This window comes from Haemorhous mexicanus, chromosome 34 (assembly GCF_027477595.1).
Source record: "Haemorhous mexicanus isolate bHaeMex1 chromosome 34, bHaeMex1.pri, whole genome shotgun sequence".
In the NCBI taxonomy this organism is placed as follows: domain Eukaryota; kingdom Metazoa; phylum Chordata; class Aves; order Passeriformes; family Fringillidae; genus Haemorhous; species Haemorhous mexicanus.
In genome coordinates this window covers 208,528-231,263 of record NC_082374.1, presented here as the reverse complement: position 1 = coordinate 231,263, position 22,736 = coordinate 208,528, and the positions used below count along the sequence as shown (strand labels likewise).

Below are 22,736 nucleotides of genomic sequence, written 5' to 3'. Positions count from 1 at the left end.
GGACCCCGAAAACCCCTCAGGGACCCCGAAAACCCTCAGGGACCCCCAAAGCCATCCCAGGGACCCCCAAACCCCTCAGGGATACCCCCGAAACCCTCAGGGACCCCAAAACCCCTCAGGGATACCCCCAAAGCCACTCAGGGACACCCCAAATCCGCCTCAGGGACCCCAAAATCCTCACAGGGACACGCCAAGAGTGCCTCAGGGACCCCCAAAGCCCCCGAGCACCCCCCGAGCAGCGGGGCCCCGCCGGGTCAGGCAGTACGAACACAAAGCGTCCCCACCGCGATCGGGGCAGTGCTGTCATCACCCCCGGCGGGCTCCCCGGTGTCACCTGTCCCACCTGGTGTCCCCAGTGTCACCTGTCCCACCTGTCCTACCTGTCCTACCCAGTGCCCCCGATGTCACCTGTCCCACCTACCTGTCCTACCCGGTGTCCCCAGTGTCACCTGTCCCACCTGTCCCCCCCGTTTCCGTCCCACCTGTCCCCCGCAGTGTCCCCCATCCTCCCCAGGTGTCCCCAGTATCCCTGTCCCACCTGTCCCTCCCGTTTCTGTCCCACCTGTCCCCCCCCGTTTCTGTCCCACCTGTCCCCCCCTGTCCCTGTCCCACCTGTCCCACCCAGTGTCCCCCATCCTCCCCAGGTGTCCCCGGTGTCCCTGTCCCACCTGTCCCCCCCGTTTCCGTCCCACCTGTCCCCCGCAGTGCCCCCCATCCTCCCCAGGTGTCCCCCCTGTCCCTGTCCCACCTGTCCCACCCACTGTCCCCCATCCTCCCCAGGTGTCCCCAGTGTCCCTGTCCCACCTGTCCCCCCTGTCCCTGTCCCACCTGTCCCCCGCAGTGTCCCCCATCCTCCCCAGGTGTCCCCAGTGTCCCTGTCCCACCTGTCCCCCCTGTCCCTGTCCCACCTGTCCCCCCTGTCCCTGTCCCACCTGTCCCACCTGTCCCACCCACTGTCCCCCATCCTCCCCCGGTGTCCCCGGTGTCCCTGTCTCACCTGTCCCCCGCAGTGCCCCCATCCTCCCCAGGTGTCCCCAGCCCGTCCCACCTGTCCCTCCCGTTTCTGTCCCACCTGTCCCCCCTGTCCCTGTCCCACCTGTCCCCCGCAGTGCCCCCCATCCTCCCCAGGTGTCCCCAGCCCGTCCCACCTGCAGGCAGCCTCCTGCACGCGTTTGTTGCCGTCCAGGATGCGCTGCAGCAGCTCGGTCATCAGGGGCTTCAGGTAGAGCTCGGGGGGCTGCGCCACCACCCAGTGCGCGTAGCGGCTCAGCGTCCAGCAGGCGATGGAGCGCACCAGCGCCTTGCGGTCCGCCAGGCAGCGGATCAGGTGGGGGATCAGCTCGGGCAGGTAGGGCACCATGCCCTGCATGCAGCCTGGGGGGTGGGACAGGGGAGGGATCAGGTAGGGCACCATGCCCTGCATGCAGCCTGTGGGACATGGACAGGTGAGGGATCAGCTCGGGCAGGTAGGGCACCATGCCCTGCATGCAGCCTGGGGGGGCATGGACAGGGGAGGGATCAGGTAGGGCACCATGCCCTGCATGCAGCCTGGGGGGTGGGACAGGTGAGGGATCAGGTAGGGCAGGTAGGGCACCATGCCCTGCATGCAGCCTGGGGGGTGGGACAGGTGAGGGATCAGGTGGGGCAGGCGGGGCACCATGCCCTGCATGCAGCCTGGGGGGTGGGACAGGTGTGGGATCAGCTCGGGCAGGTGGGGCACCATGCCCTGCATGCAGCCTGGGGGGTGGGACAGGTGTGGGATCAGCTCGGGCAGGTGGGGCACCATGCCCTGCATGCAGCCTGGGGGACAGGGACAGGGGAGGGATCAGGTAGGGCAGGTAGGGCACCATGCCCTGCATGCAGCCTGGGGGTGGGACAGGTGAGGGATCAGGTAGGGCACCATGCCCTGACAGGGATCAGGTGAGGGATCAGCTCGGGCAGGTGGGGCACCATGCCCTGCATGCAGCCTGGGGGTGGGACAGGTGAGGGATCAGCTCGGGCAGGTGGGGCACCATGCCCTGCATGCAGCCTGGGGGTGGGACAGGTGAGGGATCAGCTCGGGCAGGTGGGGCACCATGCCCTGCATGCAGCCTGGGGGGCATGGACAGGTGAGGGATCAGCTCGGGCAGGTAGGGCACCATGCCCTGCATGCAGCCTGGGGGGTGGGACAGGGGAGGGATCAGGTAGGGCACCATGCCCTGCATGCAGCCTGGGGGACATGGACAGGTGAGGGATCAGCTCGGGCAGGTGAGGAACTGTACCCTGACAGGGGTCAGGTGAGGGATCAAATCCACCATGCCCTGCATGCAGCCTGGGGGGCATGGACAGGTGAGGGATCAGCTCGGGCAGGTAGGGCACCATGCCCTGCATGCAGCCTGTGGGGTGGGACAGGTGAGGGATCAGGTGGGGCACCATGCCCTGCATGCAGCCTGGGGGGAATGGACAGGTGAGGGATCAGCTCGGGCAGGTGGGGAACTGTACCCTGACAGGGGTCAGGTGTGGGATCAAATCCACCATGCCCTGCATGCAGCCTGGGGGGTGGGACAGGTGAGGGATCAGGTAGGGCACCATGCCCTGCATGCAGCCTGGGGGGTGGGACAGGTGAGGGATCAGCTCGGGCAGGTGGGGCACCATGCCCTGCATGCAGCCTGGGGGACAGGGACAGGTGAGGGATCAGGTGGGGCACCATGCCCTGCATGCAGCCTGGGGGGTGGGACAGGTGAGGGATCAGGTGGGGCACCATGCCCTGCATGCAGCCTGGGGGGTGGGACAGGTGTGGGATCAGGTAGGGCACCATGCCCTGCATGCAGCCTGGGGGATGGGACAGGTGAGGGATCAGGTGGGGCACCATGCCCTGCATGCAGCCTGGGGGGAATGGACAGGTGAGGGATCAGCTCGGGCAGGTGGGGAACTGTACCCTGACAGGGGTCAGGTGTGGGATCAAATCCACCATGCCCTGCATGCAGCCTGGGGGTGGGACAGGTGAGGGATCAGGTGGGGCACCATGCCCTGCATGCAGCCTGGGGGGTGGGACAGGTGTGGGATCAGCTCGGGCAGGTGGGGCACCATGCCCTGCATGCAGCCTGCGGGGTGGGACAGGTGTGGGATCAGGTAGGGCACTGTGCCCTGCATGCAGCCTGGGGGGCATGGACAGGTGAGGGATCAGGTGGGGCACCATGCCCTGCATGCAGCCTGCGGGGCATGGACAGGTGAGAGATCAGGTAGGGCACCGTGCCTGGGATCAGCTGGGGCAGGTAAGGCACCATGCCCTGTAAGTGGGGCACCGTGCCCTACATGGGTCAGGTGTGGGATCAGCTCGGGCAGGTAGGGCACCGTGCCCTGCATGCAGCCTGCGGGGTGCCCCCAGGGTGTTTTGGGGTGCCCCAGGTTGTTTTTGGGGTGCCCCCAGGTTGTTTTGGGGTGCCCCAGGTTGTTTTTGGGGTGCCCCCAGGTTGTTTTGGGGTGCCCCAGGGTGTTTTTGGGGTGCCCCCAGGTTGTTTTGGGGTGCCCCAGGGTGTTTTTGGGGCACCCCCAGGGTGGTTTTGGGGTGCCCCCAGGGTGGTTTTGGGGTGCCCCAGGTATTTTGGGGTGCCCACCTTTGGCGATGGCCCCCAGCACCAGGATGCCCTGGATCAGGAGAGGCTGGGGGCTGTGTTTGGGGTCTCCCACTGCTGCGATCCCCCCCACAGGGTGTTTTTGGGGTGCCCCAGGTGTTTTGGGGTGCCCCAGGTGTTTTGGGGTGCCCACCTTCGGCGATGGCCCCCAGCACCAGGATGCCCTAGACTGGGGTGGGTTTGGGGCTGTGTTTGGGGTGCCCCCAGGTGTTTTGGGGTGCCCCCAGGGTGTTTTTGGGGTGCCCCCAGGGTGTTTTGGGGTGCCCAGGGTGTTTTGGGGTGCCCCCAGGGTGGTTTTGGGGTGCCCCCAGGGTGTTTTGGGGTGCCCCCAGGGTGTTTTTGGGGTGCCCCAGGTGTTTTTGGGGTGCCACCAGGTGTTTTGGGGTGCCCACCTTCGGCGATGGCCCCCAGCACCAGGATGCCCTAGTCTGGGGTGGGTTTGGGGCTGTGTTTGGGGTGCCCCCAAGGTGTTTTTGGTGTGCCCCAGGGTGTTTTGGGGTGCCCCAGGTGTTTTGGGGTGCCCCCAGGTGTTTTTGGGGTGCCCCCGGGTGTTTTGGGGTGCCCACCTTCGGCGATGGCTCCCAGCACCAGGATGCCCGACTCCTTGACCACCCACTCGAGGTGGAAGAGCAGCTCCTTGAGCAGGGGCAGCAGGTGGGGCAGCAGCTCCTCCCGGAACACGTTGGCCAGCACGTCCAGCGCCGCCGCCGAGCACTTCCCTGGGCACCGAGGGGTTAACGGGGGCACCCCAAACCCACGGGGGTACCCCAAACTCCTCGGGGGCACCCCAAAACCCACAGGGGCACCCCAAACTCCTCGGGGGCACCCCCAAACCCCTCCTGTCCCCCCGTCCCTACTGAGGTTCCAGTCAGACAGCGTGTCGTTGTCGTTCTCATTGTCCCCAAACCCACAGGGACCCCAAAACCCCCAGATCCACCCCAAAACCCCCCAGATTCACCCCAAAACCCTCAGAGTGACACCTCAAAACCCCCAGATTCACCCCAAAACCCTCAGATCCACCCCAAAACCCCCCATCCCCTGGTCCCTACTGAGGTTCCAGTCGGACAGCATGTCGTTGTCGTTCTCATTGTCCCCAAACCCACAGGGACCCCAAAACCCCCCGGATCCACCCCAAAATCCCCCGGATTCACCCCAAACCCCCTCCTGTCCCCGTCCCTACTGAGGTTCCAGTCGGACAGCGTGTCGTCGTCGTCCTCGTCGTCCCCAAACCCTCAGGAACCCCAAAGCCACAGTGACCCCAAAACCCCCCAGATCCACCCCAAAACCCCCCGGATTCACCCCAAAACCCCCCGGATTCACCCCAAAACCCCCCAGATCCACCCCAAACCCCTCCTGTCCCCGTCCCTACTGAGGTTCCAGTCGGACAGCGTGTCATCGTCGTCCTCGTCGTCCCCAAACCCTCAGGAACCCCAAAGCCACAGTGACCCCAAAACCCCCCAGATTCACCCCAAAACCCCCCAGATCCACCCCAAACCCCTCCTGTCCCCGTCCCTACTGAGGTTCCAGTCGGACAGCGTGTCGTCGTCGTCCTCGTCGTCCCCGTCGCCGTCGCCGTCCCCGCGCTGCTCCTCGTGCGCCAGCGTCACCGTGCGCGACTTGTGGAAGCGCGGCTTGATGTCCTGCTCGCTGTCGGGCACCGCCTCGTCCTCCTCCACGTCGCCCTGCGGGGGGCGCGACAGGGCACCGTCATATCGCGACATGGTACCGTCATATCGCGACATGGCACCGTCATATCGTGACGTGGCACTGTCATATCGCGACATGGCACCGTCATATCGTGACGTGGCACTGTCATATCGCGACATGGCACCGTCATATCGCGACGTGGCACTGTCATATCGCGATGTGGCACCACTGTATCGCGACGTGGCATTGTCATATCGCGACGTGGCACCGCTGTATCGCGACAGGGCACCGTCATATCGCGACATGGCACCGTCATATCGCGACATGGCACCGTCATATCGCGATGTGGCACCACTGTATCGCGACGTGGCACCGTCATATCGCGACGTGGCACCGTCATATCGCGACATGGCACTGTCATATCGCGACATGGCATTGTCGTATCGCGACATGGCACCGTCATATCGCGACGTGGCACCGTCATATCGCGACATGGCATTGTCACATCGCAACGTGGCATTGTCATATCGCGACATGGCACCGCTGCATCGCGACGTGGCATTGTCATATCGCGACATGGCACCGCCGTATCGTGACGTGGCACCGCTGTATCGCAACGTGGCACCGCTGTATTGCAACATGGCATTGTCATATCGCGACATGGCACCGCTGTATCGCGACATGGCACCGTCATATCGCGACGTGGCACTGTCATATCGCGACATGGCACCGTCACATCGTGACATGGCACCGCTGTATCGCGACATGGCACCACCGTATCGTGACATGGCACCGCTGTATCGCGACATGGCACCGTCATATCGCGACATGGCACTGTCATATCGCGACGTGGCACCGCTGTATCGCGACGTGGCATTGTCATATCACGACATGGCACCGTCACATCGCGACGTGGCACTGTCATATCGTGACATGGCACCATCATATCGCGACATGGCACCGTTGTATCACGACATGCCACCGCAGTATCGCGACGTGGCACCGTCATATCGCGACATGGCACCATCATAACACTACATGGCACCGCTGTATTGTGACACGGCACCGTCGTATCACGACATGCCACCGCAGTATTGCGACGTAGCGTTGTCATATCGCGACATGGCACCATCGCATCACGACACGGCACAGCTGTATTCCGACATGGCACCATCGTATCGCGACGTGGCACTGTCATATCGCGACGTGGCACCGCTGTATCGCGACACGGCACCGGTGAATCGCGACGTGACGTTGTATCGCAGTGTGACGTCACTGTATCGCGACATCGCCCTATCGCGGTGCGATGTCATCGTATCGCGGCACAACGCCGCTGTGTCGCGACGCGACGCCGTCTATCGCGACATAAAGCCGTCGTATCGCGGTGCGACATCATCGCGGCGTTATCACTGCATCGTGACGTCACCGTGCCACAGCGTGACGTCATCGTATCGCAACGTGATGTCACCGTATCGCAACGTGACGTCATCGTATCGCAACGTGACGTCATCGTATCGCAACGTGATGTCATCATATCGCAATGGGACGTCATCATATCGCAACGTGACATCATCGTATCACAATGTGATGTCATCGTATCGCAACGTGACGTCAATGTATCGCAACGTGACATCATCGTATCGCAACGTGACATCATCGTATCGCGGTGTGACATCATTATATCACGGTGTGACGTCATCGTATCGCGGTGTGATGTCATCGTATTGCGGCGTGACGTCACCGTATCGTGACATGACGTCATCGCGACAGCCCCCTCCCCTCCCCCCGTGGTGGATCAGACAGTACGAACACAAGTGACCATCAGGGGGGTCAGCTACAGCCTGTCATCACCTCCAGTCACACCAGTACGGCCCCAGTACAGCCCCAGTCACACCAGTACGGCCCCAGTACAGCCCCGGTCACACCAGTACGGCCCCAGTACAGCCCCAGTACAGCCCCCCCAGTGCTCCCAGTACAGCCCCAGTCACACCAGTACGGCCCCAGTACAGCCCCAGTACAGCCCCAGTCACACCAGTACGGCTCCCCCAGGGCTCCCAGTACAGCCCCAGTCACACCAGTACGGCCCCAGTACAGCCCCAGTCACACCAGTACGGCCCCAGTCACACCAGTACGGCCCCAGTACAGCCCCGGTCACACCAGTACAGCCCCCCCAGTGCTCCCAGTACAGCCCCAGTCACACCAGTATCCCCAGTGCCCCACCCAGCGCTCCCAGTCACACCAGTACAGCCCCCCCAGTATCCCCAGTACAGCCCCGCCAGTGCTCCCAGTGTCCCCCCAGCATTCCCAGTGCCCCTGTGCCTTCCCAGTGCCCCCCAGTATCCCCCTGGCGCCCCCCCAGTGCTCCCAGTATCCCCAGTACAGCCCCCCCAGTACCCTCAGTATCCCCAGTGCTCCCAGTATCCCCAGTGTCCCCAGTACCCCCAGTATCCCCAGTGTCCCCAGTGCTTCCAGTATCCCCAGTACCCCCAGTATCCCCAGTACAGCCCCCCCAGTATCCCTAGTACCCCCAGTACAGCCCCCCCAGTGTCCCCAGTGTCCCCAGCATCCCCAGTACAGCCCCCCCAGTATCCCCCCCAGTATCCCCAGTATCCCCCCCAGTATCCCCCCCAGTGCTCCCAGTGCTCCCAGTGCCCCCAGTGTCGGGTGCCCACCTTGAGCAGGATGATGTCGATCTCCGAGTATCTCATCCCGTGCACCAGGATCGGGATCAGCCTGCGGGGGGGAAAGGTCACCGCGGGGTCACCCTGGGGTCACCCTGGGGTCACCGTGGGGTCACCGCGGGGTCACCCTGGGGTCACCGTGGGGTCACCCTGGGGTCACCGTGGGGTCACCTCGGGGGATTTGGGGTCACTTTGGGGTGAATTTGGGGTAAATTTGGAGTGGATTTGGGGGATTTGGGGCGGATTTGGGGTCAGTTTGGGGTCACTTCGGGGGAGTTGGGGTCACTTTGGGGGATTTGGGGCAGATTTGGGGTTAATTTGGGGGATTTAGGGTCACTTTGGGGGACTTGGGGTCAATTTGGGGGATTTGGGGTGAATTTGGGGGACTTGGGGCAGATTTGGGGTGAATTTGGGGGATTTGGGGTCACTTTGGGGGATTTGGGGTCACTTTGGGGGATTTGGGGTCACTTTGGGGTCAGTTTGGGGTCAATTTGGGGGATTTGGGGTCACTTTGGGGGATTTGGGGTCAGTTTGGGGTGAATTTGGGGGATTTGGGGTGGATTTGGGGTCACTTTGGGGGAGTTTGGGTCAGTTTGGGGGATTTGGGGTCACTCACTGCACCAGGTGTGCTGTGAGATTTGGGACAGGTTTTGGGGTGGATTTTGGGGTGGATTTTCGGGTGGATTTTGGGGTGAATTCGGGGTGTTTGGGGTCACTCACTGCACCAGGTGTGCCGTGGGTTTTGGAGCAGGTTTTGGGATGGATTTTGGGGTGGATTTTGGGGTGAATTCGGGGTGTTTGGGGTCACTCACTGCACCAGGTGTGCTGTGGGTTTTGGGGCAGGTTTTGGGGTGGATTTTGGGGTGAATTCGGGGTGTTTGGGGTCACTCACTGCACCAGGTGTGCCGCGGGTTTTGGGGCAGGTTTTGGGGTGGATTTTGGGGTGAATTCGGGGTGTTTGGGGTCACTCACTGCACCAGGTGTGCCGTGGGTTTTGGGGCAGGTTTTGGGGTGGATTTTGGGGTGAATTTGGGGTGTTTGGGGTCACTCACTGCACCAGGTGTGCCGTCAGCACCTCCTTGCAGATGGGCTGCTCGGCCAGCGTCAGCCAGAACTCGCAGGCCTCCAGCGCCACGTTCTCGTCACTGTCCTGCGTCCTCTGCAGCATGTACTGGGGGGGACAGGTGAGCTCACCTGGCACAGGTAACCCTCACCTGGGCACAGGTAACCCCTGAACAGCACCCCAAACCACTCACCTGGCACAGGTAACCCTCACCTGGCACAGGTAACACCTGAACGGCACCCCAAACCACTCACCTGGCACAGATAACCCTCACCTGGCACAGGTAACCCCTGAACGGCACCCCAAACCACTCACCTGGCACAGGTAACCCCTGAACAGCACCCCAAACCACTCACCTGGCACAGGTAACCCTCACCTGGCACAGGTTACCCTCACCTGGCACAGGTAACCCTCACCTGGCACAGGTAACCCTCACCTGGGCACAGGTAACCCCTGAACAGCACCCCAAACCACTCACCTGGCACAGGTAACCCCTGAACTGTGCCCCAAACTGCTCACCTGGGCTCAGGTAACCCCCAAACCGCTCACCTGGGCACAGGTAACCCCCAAACCACTCACCTGGGCTCAGGTAACCCCCAAACCACTCACCTGGGCTCAGGTAACCCCCAAACCACTCACCTGGGCTCAGGTAACCCCTGAACTGTGCCCCAAACTGCTCACCTGGGCACAGGTAATCCCCAAACCGCTCACCTGAGCACAGGTAACCCCACAAACAATGCCCTAAATCGCTCACCTGGGCTCAGGTAACCCCCAAACTGCTCACCTGGGCACAGGTAACCCCCAAACCGCTCACCTGGGCACAGGTAACCTCACAAACAATGCCCTAAACTACTCACCTGAGCACAGGTGACCCGCAGCCCCACCCCCAGGGCCCACCTGGCGCAGGCGGGGCGCTCACCTGGATGATGCTGTACATGTGGGGGATCAGGCGGTCGATGCGCACCTCCAGCAGCATCACCAGCGCCCGGCACACGTTCTTGCGCACCTCGGGGTCCTCGTCCACCGCCAGCGCAAACAGGTGCTGGGGGCACAGGTGAGACCCTCAGAGCCACCCCCAGAGCCACCCCCAGAGCCCTCAGGTGATGGGGGGCACAGGTGAGACCCTCAGAGCCACCCCCAGAGCCCTCAGGTGCTGGGGGCACAGGTGAGACCCTCAGAGCCACCCCCAGAGCCACCCCCAGAGCCCTCAGGTGCTGGGGGCACAGGTGAGACCCTCAGAGCCACCCCCAGAGCCCTCAGGTGCTGGGGGCACAGGTGAGACCCTCAGAGCCACCCCCAGAGCCCTCAGGTGCTGGGGGCACAGGTGAGACCCTCAGAGCCACCCCCAGAGCCCTCAGGTGCTGGGGGCACAGGTGAGACCCTCAGAGCCACCCCCCAGAGCTCTCAGGTGCTGGGGGCACAGGTGAGACCCTCAGAGCCACCCCCAGAGCCCTCAGGTGCTGGGGGCACAGGTGAGACCCTCAGAGCCACCCCCAGAGCAAACAGGTGCTGGGGGCACAGGTGAGACCCTCAGAGCCACCCCCAGAGCAAACAGGTGCTGGGGGCACAGGTGAGACCCTCAGAGCCACCCCCAGAGCCCTCAGGTGATGGGGGCACAGGTGAGACCCTCAGAGCCACCCCCAGAGCCACCCCCAGAGCCCTCAGGTGCTGGGGGCACAGGTGAGACCCTCAGAGCCACCCCCAGAGCCCTCAGGTGCTGGGGGCACAGGTGAGACCCTCAGAGCCATCCCCAGAGCCCTCAGGTGCTGGGGGCACAGGTGAGACCCTCAGAGCCACCCCCAGAGCCCTCAGGTGCTGGGGGCACAGGTGAGACCCTCAGAGCCACCCCCAGAGCTCTCAGGTGCTGGGGGGCACAGGTGAGACCCTCAGAGCCACCCCCAGAGCTCTCAGGTGATGGGGGCACAGGTGAGACCCTCAGAGCCACCCCCAGAGCCCTCAGGTGCCAGGCCCAGGCCCAGGTAAGCCCCCAGGTGCTGGGGACAGGCCCAGGTGAGCCCCCAGGTACCAGGGACAGGCTCAGGTGACCCCCCCAGGTGCCGGGCCCAGCCCCAGGTGAGCCCCCAGGTGCCGGGCCCAGGCCCAGGTGAGCCCCCAGGTGCAGGGCCCAGGCCCAGGTGCCCCCCCCAGGTGCAGGGCCCAGGCCCAGGTGAGCCCCCAGGTACCAGGGACAGGCCCAGGTGAGCCCCCAGGTACCAGGGACAGGCCCAGGTGAGCCCCCAGGTACCAGGGACAGGCCCAGGTGAGCCCCCAGGTGCAGGGCCCAGGCCCAGGTGAGCCCCCAGGTACCAGGGACAGGCCCAGGTGACCCCCCCAGGTGCCAGGCCCAGGCCCAGGTGAGCCCCCAGGTACCAGGGACAGTCCCAGGTGAGCCCCCAGGTACCAGGGACAAGTCCAGGTGAGCCCCCAGGTGCAGGGCCCAGACCCAGGTGAGCCCCCAGGTGCTGGGGACAGGCCCAGGTGAGCCCCCAGGTGCTGGGGACAGACCCAGTGAGCCCCCAGGTGCTGGGGACAGGCCCCCCCCAGGTACCAGGGACAGGCCCAGGTGAGCCCCCAGGTACCAGGGACAGGCCCAGGTGAGCCCCCAGGTACCAGGGACAGGCCCAGGTGACCCCCCCAGGTGCTGGGGACAGGCCCAGGTGCCCCCCCAGGTGCAGGGCCCAGCCCCAGGTGCCCCCCCAGCCCCAGGTGTGCCCCCACCTCGATGAAGGTGTCGATGTTCTCCATCAGCGCCTGCGCCCGGTCCATGATGAACTGGTTCACACAGGCGATGGCGTGGGACCTGGGGGGCGGGGCAGGGGTCACCTGGGCACCCCAGAGCCACCTGAACACACCTGAACCCCACCTGGGCACCCCAGAGCCACCTGAACACACCTGAACCCCACCTGAACCCCCCCCAAACCCTACCTGGGCACCCCAGAACCCACCTGGACAGCCCTAGAGCTACCTGAACCCCCCCCAAATCCCACCTGGACACCCCCAGAGCCACCTGAGAACTACCTGAACCCCACCTGAACCCCCCAAACCCCACCTGGGCAGCCCCAGAGCTACCTGAACACACCTGAACCACACCTGAACCCCCCCCAAACCCCACCTGGGCCCCCCAGAACCCACCTGGGCAGCCCCAGAGCCACCTGAACACACCTGAACCCCACCTGAACCCCCCCCAAACCCCACCTGGGCTCCCCAGAACCCACCTGGGCAGCCCCAGAGCTACCTGAACACACCTGAACCCCTTAAACCCCACCTAAGGTCAGAACATTTTACCAAACCAGAATTTTTTGGGACCACCAGAGAAGCACCTGCCCCAGGTAAATGAGCACAGGTGTGCCCCCACCTGTCCCCACCTGATTTTGGGGCTGCAGTGCTTGAAGAACTGCAGGAACTTGGGGATTTGGGGATCAGAACCCCCAAAACCCCACCCCCTCCCAGGTAAACGAGCACAGGTGTGCCCACCTGTCCCCCACCTGTCCCCACCTGATTTTGGGGCTGCAGTGCTTGAAGAACTGCAGGAATTTGGGGATCAGAATTTGGGAATTTGGGGATCAGAACCCCCAAAATCCCACCCCCTCCCAGCTAAAGGAGCACAGGTGTGCCCACCTGTCCCACACCTGTCCCCCACCTGTCCCACACCTGATTTTGGGGCTGCAGTGCTTGAGGGACTGCAGGAATTTGGGGATCAGGATTTGGGAACTTGGGGATCAGGATTTGGGAATTTGGGGATCAGAACCCCCAAAACCCCACCCCCTCCCAGGTAAAGGAGCACAGGTGTGCCCACCTGTCCCCCACCTGTCCCCACCTGATTTTGGGGCTGCAGTGCTTGAAGAACTGCAGGAACTTGGGGATCATGACGTTGAGGGGCCGGTTCAGGGCGTCGCTGTCCAGCAGCTCCGAGGAGTCCTCGCAGATTTTCTGCAGCGCCCCGAAAGCCCCCTGGGAGCACAGGTGGGGGGGTCAGCGGCGGCCACGCCCCCCCCAGGTGAGCCCAGGTGCCCGCCCAGGTGCACCTCGCAGGTGTTGTAGTCCTCGGAGTTGAGCAGGTTGCACAGCTGGGGCAGCAGCTCCGGCCACATCTGCAGCTCGCCCTTGGAGGCGATGGTGGTGATCAGGATACCTGGGGACAGGTGTGCACAGGTGAGCTGGGAACGGGGGTTGGAGGGGGTTTTGGGGGGTTGAGGGGGTTTTGGGGGGTCCAGAGGGAATTTGGGGGGAGTTTTGGGGTCACATCTGCAGCTCGCCCTTGGAGGCGATGGTGGTGATCAGGATACCTGGGGACAGGTGTGCACAGGTGAGCTGGGAACGGGGGTTGGAGGGGGTTTGGGGGGGACAGGTGTGCACAGGTGAGCTGGGAATGGGGGTTGGAGGGGGTTTGGGGGGGGTTGAGGGGGTTTTGGGGGGTCAGACAAGTGACGAGAGTTCCCAGAGCAGTTTTTGGGTCAGGGTTTTGGGTGACACAGGTGCCCAGATGTGTCCCACAGGTGCCCAGGTGTTGTCCCCAGGTGTGTCCCCCAGGTACCCAGCTGTGCCCCCAGGTGCCCGGCGTGACCCCAGGAGTGCCCCCCAGGTGCCCAGGTGTGCCCCCAGGTGCCCAGGCGTGTCCCACAGGTGTCCAGGAGTATGCCCCAGGTGCCCAGGTGTGCCCCCAGGTGTGTCCCCAGGAGTGCCCCCCAGGTGCCCAGGTGTGTCCCCAGGAGTGCCCCCCAGGTGCCCAGGTGTGTCCCCAGGAGTGCCCCCCAGGTGCCCAGGTGTTACCCAGGCAGTTTTGGCTCAGGATTTTGGCTCCCCCGGGTGCCCAGGAGTGTCCCTAGGTGTGTCCCCAGGTGTGTCCCAGGTGTGCCCCCAGGTGTGTCCCCAGGTGTGTCCCCAGGTGTGTCCCCAGGTGTTACCCAGGGCAGTTTTGGCTCAGGATTTTGGCTCCCCCAGGTGCCCAGGTGTGTCCCTAGGTGTGTCCCTAGGTGTGTCCCCAGGTGCCCAGGTGTGGCCCCAGGTGTGTCCCAAGGTGCCCAGGTGTGTCCCCAGGTGCCCAGGTGTTACCCAGGGCAGTTTTGGCTCAGGATTTTGGCTCCCCCAGGTGCCCAGGTGTGTCCCTAGGTGTGTCCCCAGGTGCCCAGGTGTGTCCCCAGGTGTGTCCCCAGGTGTTACCCAGGCAGTTTTGGCTCAGGATTTTGGCTCCCCCAGGTGCCCAGGTGTGTCCCTAGGTGTGTCCCCAGGTGTGTCCCAGGTGCGTGCCCAGGTGTGTCCCCAGGTGCCCAGGTGTGTCCCCAGGCAGTTTTGGCTCCCCCAGGTGCCCAGGTGCGTGCCCAGGTGTGCCCCCAGGTGTGTCCCCAGGTGCCCAGGTGTTACCCAGGCAGTTTTGGCTCAGGATTTTGGCTCCCCCGGGTGCCCAGGTGTGTCCCCAGGTGTATCCCAGGTGCGTCCCCTCACCGATGGTGGCCCGGATCAGCGAGGAGGCGTCGCCCAGGTGGTTCAGGCACTCCTGCTTGATGAACTCGGCCACAGGTGGGGGGAAGCTCTGGAAATGCGCCTTGACGTTGTTCTTGAGGATCAGCCCGCTCAGGGAGCGCGTGGGCTCGTCTGGGGGGGCACAGGGGTCACCTGAGCCCCCCCGGGGTCACCTGTGCACCCCTGGGGGTCACCTGTGCCCCCAGACCCACCCAGGACCCCCCGGGATCAGCCCGCTCAGGGAGCGCGTGGGCTCGTCTGGGGGGGCAGAGGGGTCACCTGAGCCCCCCCCGGGTCACCTGTGCACCCTCAGGGGTCACCTGTGCCCCCAGACCCACCCAGGAGCCCCCGGGATCAGCCCGCTCAGGGAGCACGTGGGCTCGTCTGGGGGGGAAAAGGGGTCTGTGAACCCCCCCTGAGGTCACCTGTGCACCTCCAGAGGTCACCTGTGCCCCTGAGGTGTCACCTGTGCACCCCCGGGGGTCACCTGTGCCCCCAGACCCACCCAGGACCCCCAAGAACCCCCCGGGATCGGCCCGCTCAGGGAGCGCGTGGGCTCGTCTGGGGGGCAGAGGGGTCACCTGAGCCCCCCCGGGGTCACCTGTGCACCCCCAGGTGTCACCTGTGCCCCTCAGGGGTCACCTGTGCCCCTCAGGGGTCACCTGTGCACCCCCAGGGGTCACCTGTGCCCCCAGACCCACCCAGGACCCCCCGGGATCAGCCCGCTCAGGGAGCGCGTGGGCTCGTCTGGGGGGGCAGAGGGGTCACCTGAGCACCCCCGGGGTCACCTGTGCACCCTCAGGGGTCACCTGAGCACCCCCGGGGTCACCTGTGCACCCTCAGGGGTCACCTGTGCACCCCCGGGGGTCACCTGTGCCCCCAGACCCACCCAGGATCCCCAAGAACCCCCCGGGATCAGCCCGCTCAGGGAGCACGTGGGCTCATCTGGGGGGGCAGAGGGGTCACCTGAGCCCCCCCCGGGTCACCTGTGCACCCCCAGGTGTCACCTGTGCCCCTCAGGGGTCACCTGTGCCCCTCAGGGGTCACCTGTGCACCCCCGGGGGTCACCTGTGCCCCCAGACCCACCCAGGAGCCCCCGGGATCAGCCGGCTCAGGGAGCGCGTGGGCTCGTCTGGGGGGGCAAAGAGGGTCTTGGGGGGTGGGCAAGGGGCTGTGAGCCCCCCCAGGTGTCACCTGTGCCCCCCCAGGTGTCACTGACACCCCCAGGACCCCCCCAGGACCCCCCACCTTCGGACTTGAGGCGTGTCAGCACGAAGATCAGGTAATTGTTGAAGTCGGGGAATTGGTTCAGCTGCTTCAGCTTCTGCAGGGGGGGTCAAGGAGGGACAGGGACACGGGGGGGACAGGGACCCCCAGAGACCCCCGGGGACACCCGGGGACACCCGGGGACACCCAGGGACACCCAGGGACACCCGGGGACACCCAGAGACCCCTGGGGACACCCAGGGACACCCAGAGACCCCCGGGGACACCCAGGGAGCCCCAGGAACGCCCAGGGACCCCCAGAGACCCCCAGGGACACCCAGGGACCCCCGGGGACACCCAGAGACACCCAGGGACACCCAGGGACCCCCGGGGAGCCCCAGAGACACCCAGAGACACCCAGGGACACCCAGGGACACCCAGAGACCCCCAGGGACACCCAAAGACCCCCGGGGACCCCCAGAGACCCCCAGGGACACCCAGGGACCCCCGGGGACACCCAGGGACACCCAAAGACCCCCAGAGACCCCCGGGGACACCCAGAGACCCCCCAGAGACACCCAGGGACACCCAGGGACACCCAAAGACCCCCAGAGACCCCCGGGGACACCCAGAGACCCCCAGGGACACCCAGAGACCCCCAGGGACACCCAGGGACCCCCGGGGACCCCCAGAGACCCCCGGGGACCCCCGGGGAGCCCCAGAGACACCCAGGGAGCCCCAGGGACACCCAGGGACACCCAGGGACACCCAGAGACCCCCAGGGACACCCAGAGACCCCCAGAAACGCCCAGAGACCCCCAGGGACGCCTGAAGACCCCCAGGGACCCCCGGGGACCCCCAGGGACACCCAGAGACCCCCAGGGACACCCGGGGACACCCGGGGACACCCAGGGACCCCCAGAGACCCCCAGAGACACCTAGAGACACCCAGAGACCCCCAGAGACCCCCCAGGGATGCCCAGAGACCCCCGGGGACACCCAGAGACCCCCAGAGACCCCCAGGGACGCCCAGGGACACCCAGAGACCCCCAGAGACACCCAGGGACGCCCAGGGACACCCAGAGACCCCCGGGGACACCCAGAGACCCCCGGGGACACCCAGGGACCCCCAGGGACGGCCACCCCACATCGCCCACCCCGAGTTTTTCCCTACAAGATAAAGACCCCCATACCCCGAGAGTCTGAATCCCCCATCCTGGGGGTCCCAGCCCCACCCCAGGTGGTCCCAGCCCCATCCTGGGGGTCCCATCCCCATCCCGAGAGTCCCAGCCCCATCCCGAGGGTCCCAGCCTCATCTTGGGTGGTCCCAACCCCATCCTGGGTGGTCCCAACCCCATCCCGAGGGTCCCAGCCCCATCCAGGTGGTCCCAGCCCACTGCAGGTGATCCCATCCACCTCCTGAGGGTCCCAGCCCCATCCTGGGGGTCCCATCCCCATCCCGAGGGTCCCAGCCCACTGCAGGTGATCCCATCCACCTCCTGAGGGTCCCAGCCCCATTCCCGGTGCCCCCAGCCCCCCGGGGGTCCCATCCCAGTGCCCCCACCCCACTCCCGGTGCCCCCACCCCACTCCCGGTGCCCCCACCCCACTCCCGGTGCCGGATACGTCCTGCACCACCCTCTGCGTGGCCGTGTTGGGTGACTGCGAGTCCTTGAGCAGCTGCAGCACCTGCTGCAGGCCCTGCTCGTCCGGCTGCCAGTCCATGGCCCGGGGGGGCCCGGGGGGGCCCGGGGGAGGGTCCCAGGGGGGCCCGGGAGGGGCCCAGGGGGCTCCGGTCCTGGGTGGCTGCGGAGAGAGAGAGAGGGGAGTGGGGCTGGGGGAGATGGGGGGCTCAGGGGGGGTCCCAGGGGGGCCCGGGAGGGGCCCAGGGGGCTCCGGTCCTGGGTGGCTGCGGAGAGAGAGAGAGAGGAGTGGGGCTGGGGGAGGCTGGGGGGCTCAGGGGGGGTCCCAGGGGGGCCCGGGAGGGGCCCAGGGGGCTCCAGTCCTGGGTGGCTGCGGAGAGAGAGAGAGGGGAGTGGGGCTGGGGGAGGTTGGGGGTCCTAGGGGGGCACCCGGGGGTCCCAGTGGGGGTCTCAAGGGGTCTGCAAGGTCTCCGGTCTTGGGTGGCTGCAGAGAGAGAGAAGGGGGAGTGGGGCTGGGGGAGGTTGGAGGTCCTGGGGGGCTCAGGGGGAGCCCGGGGGAGGGGCCCGGGGGGGTCCTAGGGGGGTGCCTGGGGGTCTCAGGGTGGGTCTCAAGGGGTCTGCAGGGGCTCCAGTCCCGAGTGGCTGCAGAGAGAGAGAAGGGGGAGTGGGGCTGGGGGAGGTTGGGGGTCCTAGGGGGGCACCCGGGGGTCCCAGTGGGGGTCTTAAGGGGTCTGCAGGGGCTCTGGTCCTGGGTGACTGTGGAGAGAGAGAGAGGGGGGAGTGGGGCTGGGGGAGGTTGAGGGTCCTGGGGGGCCCCGGGGGTCCTGGGGAGGGGCCCGGGGGGGTCCTAGGGGGGCACCCGGGGGTCCCAGTGGGGGTCTCAAGGGGTCTGCAGGGGCTCTGGTTCCGAGTGGCTGCAGAGAGAGAGAAGGGGGAGTGGGGCTGGGGGAGATGGGGGGCTCAGGGGGGGTCCCAGGGGGGCCCGGGAGGGGCCCGGGGGGGTCCTAGGGGGGTGCCCGGGGGTCCCAGGAGGGGTCTCAAGGGGTCTGCAGGGGCTCTGGTCCCGAGTGGCTGCAGAGAGAGAGAGGGGGGAGTAGGGCTGGGGGAGGTTGGGGGTCCTGGGGGGTGCCAGAGTGGGGGGAATTAATAAATAAGAGGAAATGAAAGTGTGTGGGAGGGTCAGGAAATGGGGGGGAAGGAGGGCAGGGGGGGTCCTGGGGGGATAAATTGGGGAGGGGGGATCAATAAATGAGGGGGAAGGGGCACGGAGGGGGTCGATAAATGGGGGAAGGGGCGTTGGGGGGGGTCGTGGGGCAGATAAATGGGGGGGGGAATGAAATAATGAGGAGAAAGAAGCAGTGGGGGGGGGAGTAAGTGGGGGTGAAATTAATAAAAGGGAGAAAAATTAATTAATGGGGGGGAAGGGGCGCAGGGGGGGGGTCCCGGGGTCGATAAATTGGGGGATGGGGGGGGAGGGGGTCCTAAACGTTCGGGCCCCCCCCCCGGAGGAGCGGGGGCGGGGCGGGAGCGGCGCACGTGGGGCCGGGACCGGGAATGGCGGGAGAACCGGGATGGGGGGGGGGGGGGGGGGGGGGGGGAAAGGTCCGGGACCCCCCCCACTCCCCGCGCCCCCTCCCCAGAATAAACCCCCCCCGATCACCCCCCGACCTCCAGCACCCCCATTGCCCCTCCGGTTTGAACTCCTGGCCGCCCCCAGACCCCCCCAAACCCCTCAGAGCCCCCAACCCCCTCAGAGCCCCCCAAACCCTCAGAGCCCCCTCAGCGCCCCCCTCAAACCCCCCCAAACCCTCAGAGCCCCCTCAGCGCCCCCCTCAAACCCCCCCAAACCCTCAGAGCCCCCCTCAGCGCCCCCAAACTCCGATCCGCCCCCCCCCCCCCACCTCCCCAACCACCCCCGTGTCCCGAGCCCCCCCTTCCAACCCCCCGAGACCCCCAAACCCCCCCCGGGGACCCCCTCCCCAATTTCCCCCCCCATTCTCCCCTCAGCGCCCCCCCCCGCCCCCCTCAGGCCCCGCGCGCGCCGCTCCCGCCGCCCCCCGCGCTGCCGGTACCTGCCCGCTGAGTTCCGGGGGAGGGGGGGGTCCCGGTGTGGTTTTTGAAGGTGGGGAGGGGCTTCCCGGTGCTTTTGGGGTGTCCCGGTGTTCGGGGGGGGCGGGGGGGGGTCGGAGCGCGGCCGGGGGGGGGTTTCGCCGCTGCCCCCCGTGACCCCCGCCGGCCACCGTCCGCCCCGCGCGGCCGCGTCACGTGCGCAAGGGGGCGGCGCCTCCGCGGGAAGAGGCGGGGCACCGCCGGCGGGAAGAGGCGGTGCTACAGCGCGCGTGCGCGGAGTCCTCGTGAGGATGAGAACTACAAATCCCAGCGTGCACCGCGCGCAGGCGGAACCATTGCGGGAAAGGGGAGGGACAACAAATCCCGGCGGCGGGGCGGGACCAAAGGGAGAGGGGGGACTGGGAGGAACTGGGAGGGATTGGGGGGAACTGGGAGGAGTGGGGAGGGGTACGGAGGGGACTGGGAGAACAGGGAGAGACTGGGAAGGGGGTCAGGGGCAGCTGGGAGAGAAAGAGGAGGAGTTGAGGGGAACTGGGAGGAACTGGTGGGGAACTGGGATGAACTAGTGAGAACTGGGATGAACTGGGAGGAACTGGTGGGGTTCAAGACGGTCCTAGGGGAACTGAGAGGGGTTCAGGGTGGTCCTGGAGGAACTGGGAGGAACTGGAGGGGTTTAGGGCAGTCCTGGGGGAACTGGGATGAACTGGGGGGGAAACTGGGAGGAGCTGGGAGGGAAATACAGGGAGTTCAGGGGAACTGGGATGAACTGGAGGGGGACGGGGAGGAACTGGGGGGGCACAGGGCAGTCCTGGGGGAGCTGGGATAAACTGGTGGGGGAACTGGGATGAACTGGGGGGCTCAGGGCACAAGTGTCCCCCCCAACTTTATTAACCTAAACCCCCCCAAACCAGTAAAGCCTCCGTACTGGGACAACTGGGAGGCCAAAGAAAGCCTTGGACCCCGGGGGGACAGAGGTGACATGGAGGGGGGGGGCAGCTCGGGGGGTCTCCCACTCCCCAAAACCCCCCAGATCCCCCCCAAAAAATCTCCTCAGCGCCTCCGAAACCTCAGAGCTCTTTAATTCCGCGCCGCCCCCCCAAACCCCCCCAAAATTCCCCCAAAACGCGGCTGGGGGGGGGAGGGGGCGGGGGATGGTGCTGTCAATCAAATCCAGCTGGGGCGGGGCAATAGAAAAGGGGCGGGGCCGCCACAAAAGGGGCGGGGCCTTCACCTTTCCATAGGTATTTACAGGGGGGTTGGGGGGGGCAGGACCCCCCCTCAATGGGGGTTTGGGGATTTTGGGGGGGGGTCCCCACTTTAAAACGCGTTTTGGGGAAGGGCGTGGCCTATTTGTGGCCACGCCCCATCACGCAGGTAAATTTGGGGTGGGGGAGGTCAGAGCCATTTAATTGAGTATTTTTGGGGGGTGGGCGGGGCCAGGACCCCCCCTCACTGTTGTTTTTTTTGGGGGGGGGGTCAGCGCTATTTAATTCAATATTTTTGGGGGGTGGGCGTGGTCAGCAGCCCCACCCCACAGGTCATTTTGGGGAGGGGGTGGGGCCTATTTGAGCAGGTGTTTTTTGGGGGGGGTCCAGGCCGGGTTTGGGGGCCCCCCCACGGGTTTTTGGGGGGGTTTTTTTGGGGGGGGGGGGGGCCGGGGTTATTTGACCAGGGGTCTCGTCTTGTCGTCGTCGCTGCACTGGTGAGCTTTGTACTTCTGCACCTCCGCCAGGTACTTGGCCCAGGCATCACCTTTACTCGTCAGCACCTGCCCCAGAACGGGCCAAAATCACCCCAAAATCACCCCAGAAATGGCCCCAAAATCAGCCAAAAAATCACCCCAAAATCACCCCAGAAATGGCCCCAAAATCACCCCAGAAATGGCCCCAAAATCAGCCCAGAAATGGCCCCAAAATTAGCCCAGAAATGGCCCCAAAATCACCTTAAAACGGCTTCAAATCACCCCAAAATCACCCTCAAAACAGCCCCAAAAAAGCCCCTAAATCATCCAAAAATCGCCCCCAAGATCACCCCGAAATAGCCCCAAAATCACCCCCAAACCAGCCCTAAAATAGCCCCGAATCACCCCAAATATCACCCCAAATATCACCCCCAACTCGCCCCAAAATCCACCCAGAAATCACCCCCAAAACGGCCCCAAGTCACCCCAAAAATCACCCCCGAAACAGCCCCAATAATCACATCTAAAACAGCCCCAAAATCACCCCCAAAATGGTCCCGAACCGCCCCAAAAATTACCCCCAACTCACCCCAAAATCCACCCCAAAATTACCCCAAAAATCACCCCCAAAATCACCCCCAAAATGGTCCCAAATCAGCCCAAAATCATCCCAAAACTCAACCCAAAAATCCCGCCCAACAATCCCCCCTTCTCCAACCCCAGGACCCCCACATTTTTCCCCGGGACCCCCAAATTTTCCCTCCCAGGACCCCCAAATCCCCCCCGGGACCCCCGAATTCCCCCTCCCCACCCCAAATCCCTCCCCACCCCCCAAATCCCCCCCAGGACCCCCAGACCTCCTCCCGGGACCCCCCAATTCCTCCCCCGGGACCCCCGAACCCCCCGGGACCCCGGCCCCACCTCCTCGTCCGTTTTCTGCTTCTTGGCCACCACTCCCGTTTTCAGGGCCAGCTTGTTGCCCCCCCGCCGCCGCCCCACCTGGGGAAGGGACACACCTGCCCCGTTACCGGCAGCGGGGGGAGGCTCCCGCCGTGACGCCCGGGGGGCTCCGACCCGCCCCGAACCCCCCCGGTACCGGTACCGGGGCTCGGGAGAGGAAGAACCGGAGGGAGCGCGGAGCCACCGGCACGGGTGAGGCCGCCACCGAGCAGCTCCGGGCACGGCCGAGGAGCACCGGGAGCGACACCGGAGCCCCGGGAGCGGTACCGGGAGCGGCACCGGGGCCGTGCCCCCCTCACGCGTTCGGGCCGGGCCGGCGGGAGCGGAGCCGGGAGGGGCCCGCGGGCCGCCGCGTCCTTACGAAGCTGAGCGCGCCGCCGCTCCTCTTCGCGCCGTCGGCCCCGCCGCGCTGCGTGCCGGTACCGCCGCCGCCGCCACCGGACGCCTCCGCGGCCGCGGCCGCCGCCTCGCGCTCCCGCTGCTGCTCCTCCGCCTCCATCTTGCGCTTGAAGAGCTCCAGGAAGCTGCCGTCGTTGGCGAACACGTTGACGCCGCCGCCCGGGCCCGGCGGGGGCGGCGAAGGCGCCTCCGGAGCCTCCCGGTCCTCACCGCGCGCCGCCATCTTGTCCGCCGCCACCGCCGCCGGCGCCGCCCGATGACATCAGCGCGACCTCCGCGGCGGCGGCGGCGCCGCTTGGTGACGTCACCAGCT

At 65.7% G+C, this 22,736-nt stretch overlaps 2 protein-coding genes across 2 annotated transcripts in view; both read right to left on the bottom strand.

Annotated features, from left to right (window-relative positions):
• Positions 1 to 17,457, bottom strand: part of TNPO2 (transportin 2) — a 29,608-nt gene extending 12,151 nt beyond the window's left edge. Inside the window, exons 1-12 of the mRNA XM_059872105.1 lie at positions 17,297 to 17,457; positions 15,714 to 15,789; positions 14,448 to 14,597; positions 13,031 to 13,137; positions 12,823 to 12,956; positions 11,724 to 11,805; positions 9,925 to 10,047; positions 8,995 to 9,113; positions 7,934 to 7,994; positions 5,131 to 5,296; positions 4,181 to 4,333; positions 1,149 to 1,374 (exon numbers count right to left, since the gene is read on the bottom strand). Of these exons, the coding sequence (XP_059728088.1) occupies positions 1,149 to 1,374; positions 4,181 to 4,333; positions 5,131 to 5,296; positions 7,934 to 7,994; positions 8,995 to 9,113; positions 9,925 to 10,047; positions 11,724 to 11,805; positions 12,823 to 12,956; positions 13,031 to 13,137; positions 14,448 to 14,597; positions 15,714 to 15,789; positions 17,297 to 17,395 (1,496 nt within the window). The 5' untranslated portion in view covers positions 17,396 to 17,457. The remainder of the gene's footprint in view (positions 1 to 1,148; positions 1,375 to 4,180; positions 4,334 to 5,130; positions 5,297 to 7,933; positions 7,995 to 8,994; positions 9,114 to 9,924; positions 10,048 to 11,723; positions 11,806 to 12,822; positions 12,957 to 13,030; positions 13,138 to 14,447; positions 14,598 to 15,713; positions 15,790 to 17,296) is intronic.
• A 2,984-nt stretch (positions 17,458 to 20,441) lies between these two features.
• TRIR (telomerase RNA component interacting RNase) lies at positions 20,442 to 22,690 on the bottom strand. Its single transcript, XM_059872114.1, has 3 exons — positions 22,386 to 22,690; positions 21,986 to 22,063; positions 20,442 to 21,151 (listed from the first exon to the last, which is right to left on the bottom strand). Exons 1-3 carry the CDS (start codon positions 22,644 to 22,646, stop codon positions 21,044 to 21,046), a joined length of 447 nt encoding a protein of 148 aa, XP_059728097.1. The 5' UTR covers positions 22,647 to 22,690; the 3' UTR covers positions 20,442 to 21,043.
• Between the last annotated feature and the right edge of the window lie 46 nt (positions 22,691 to 22,736).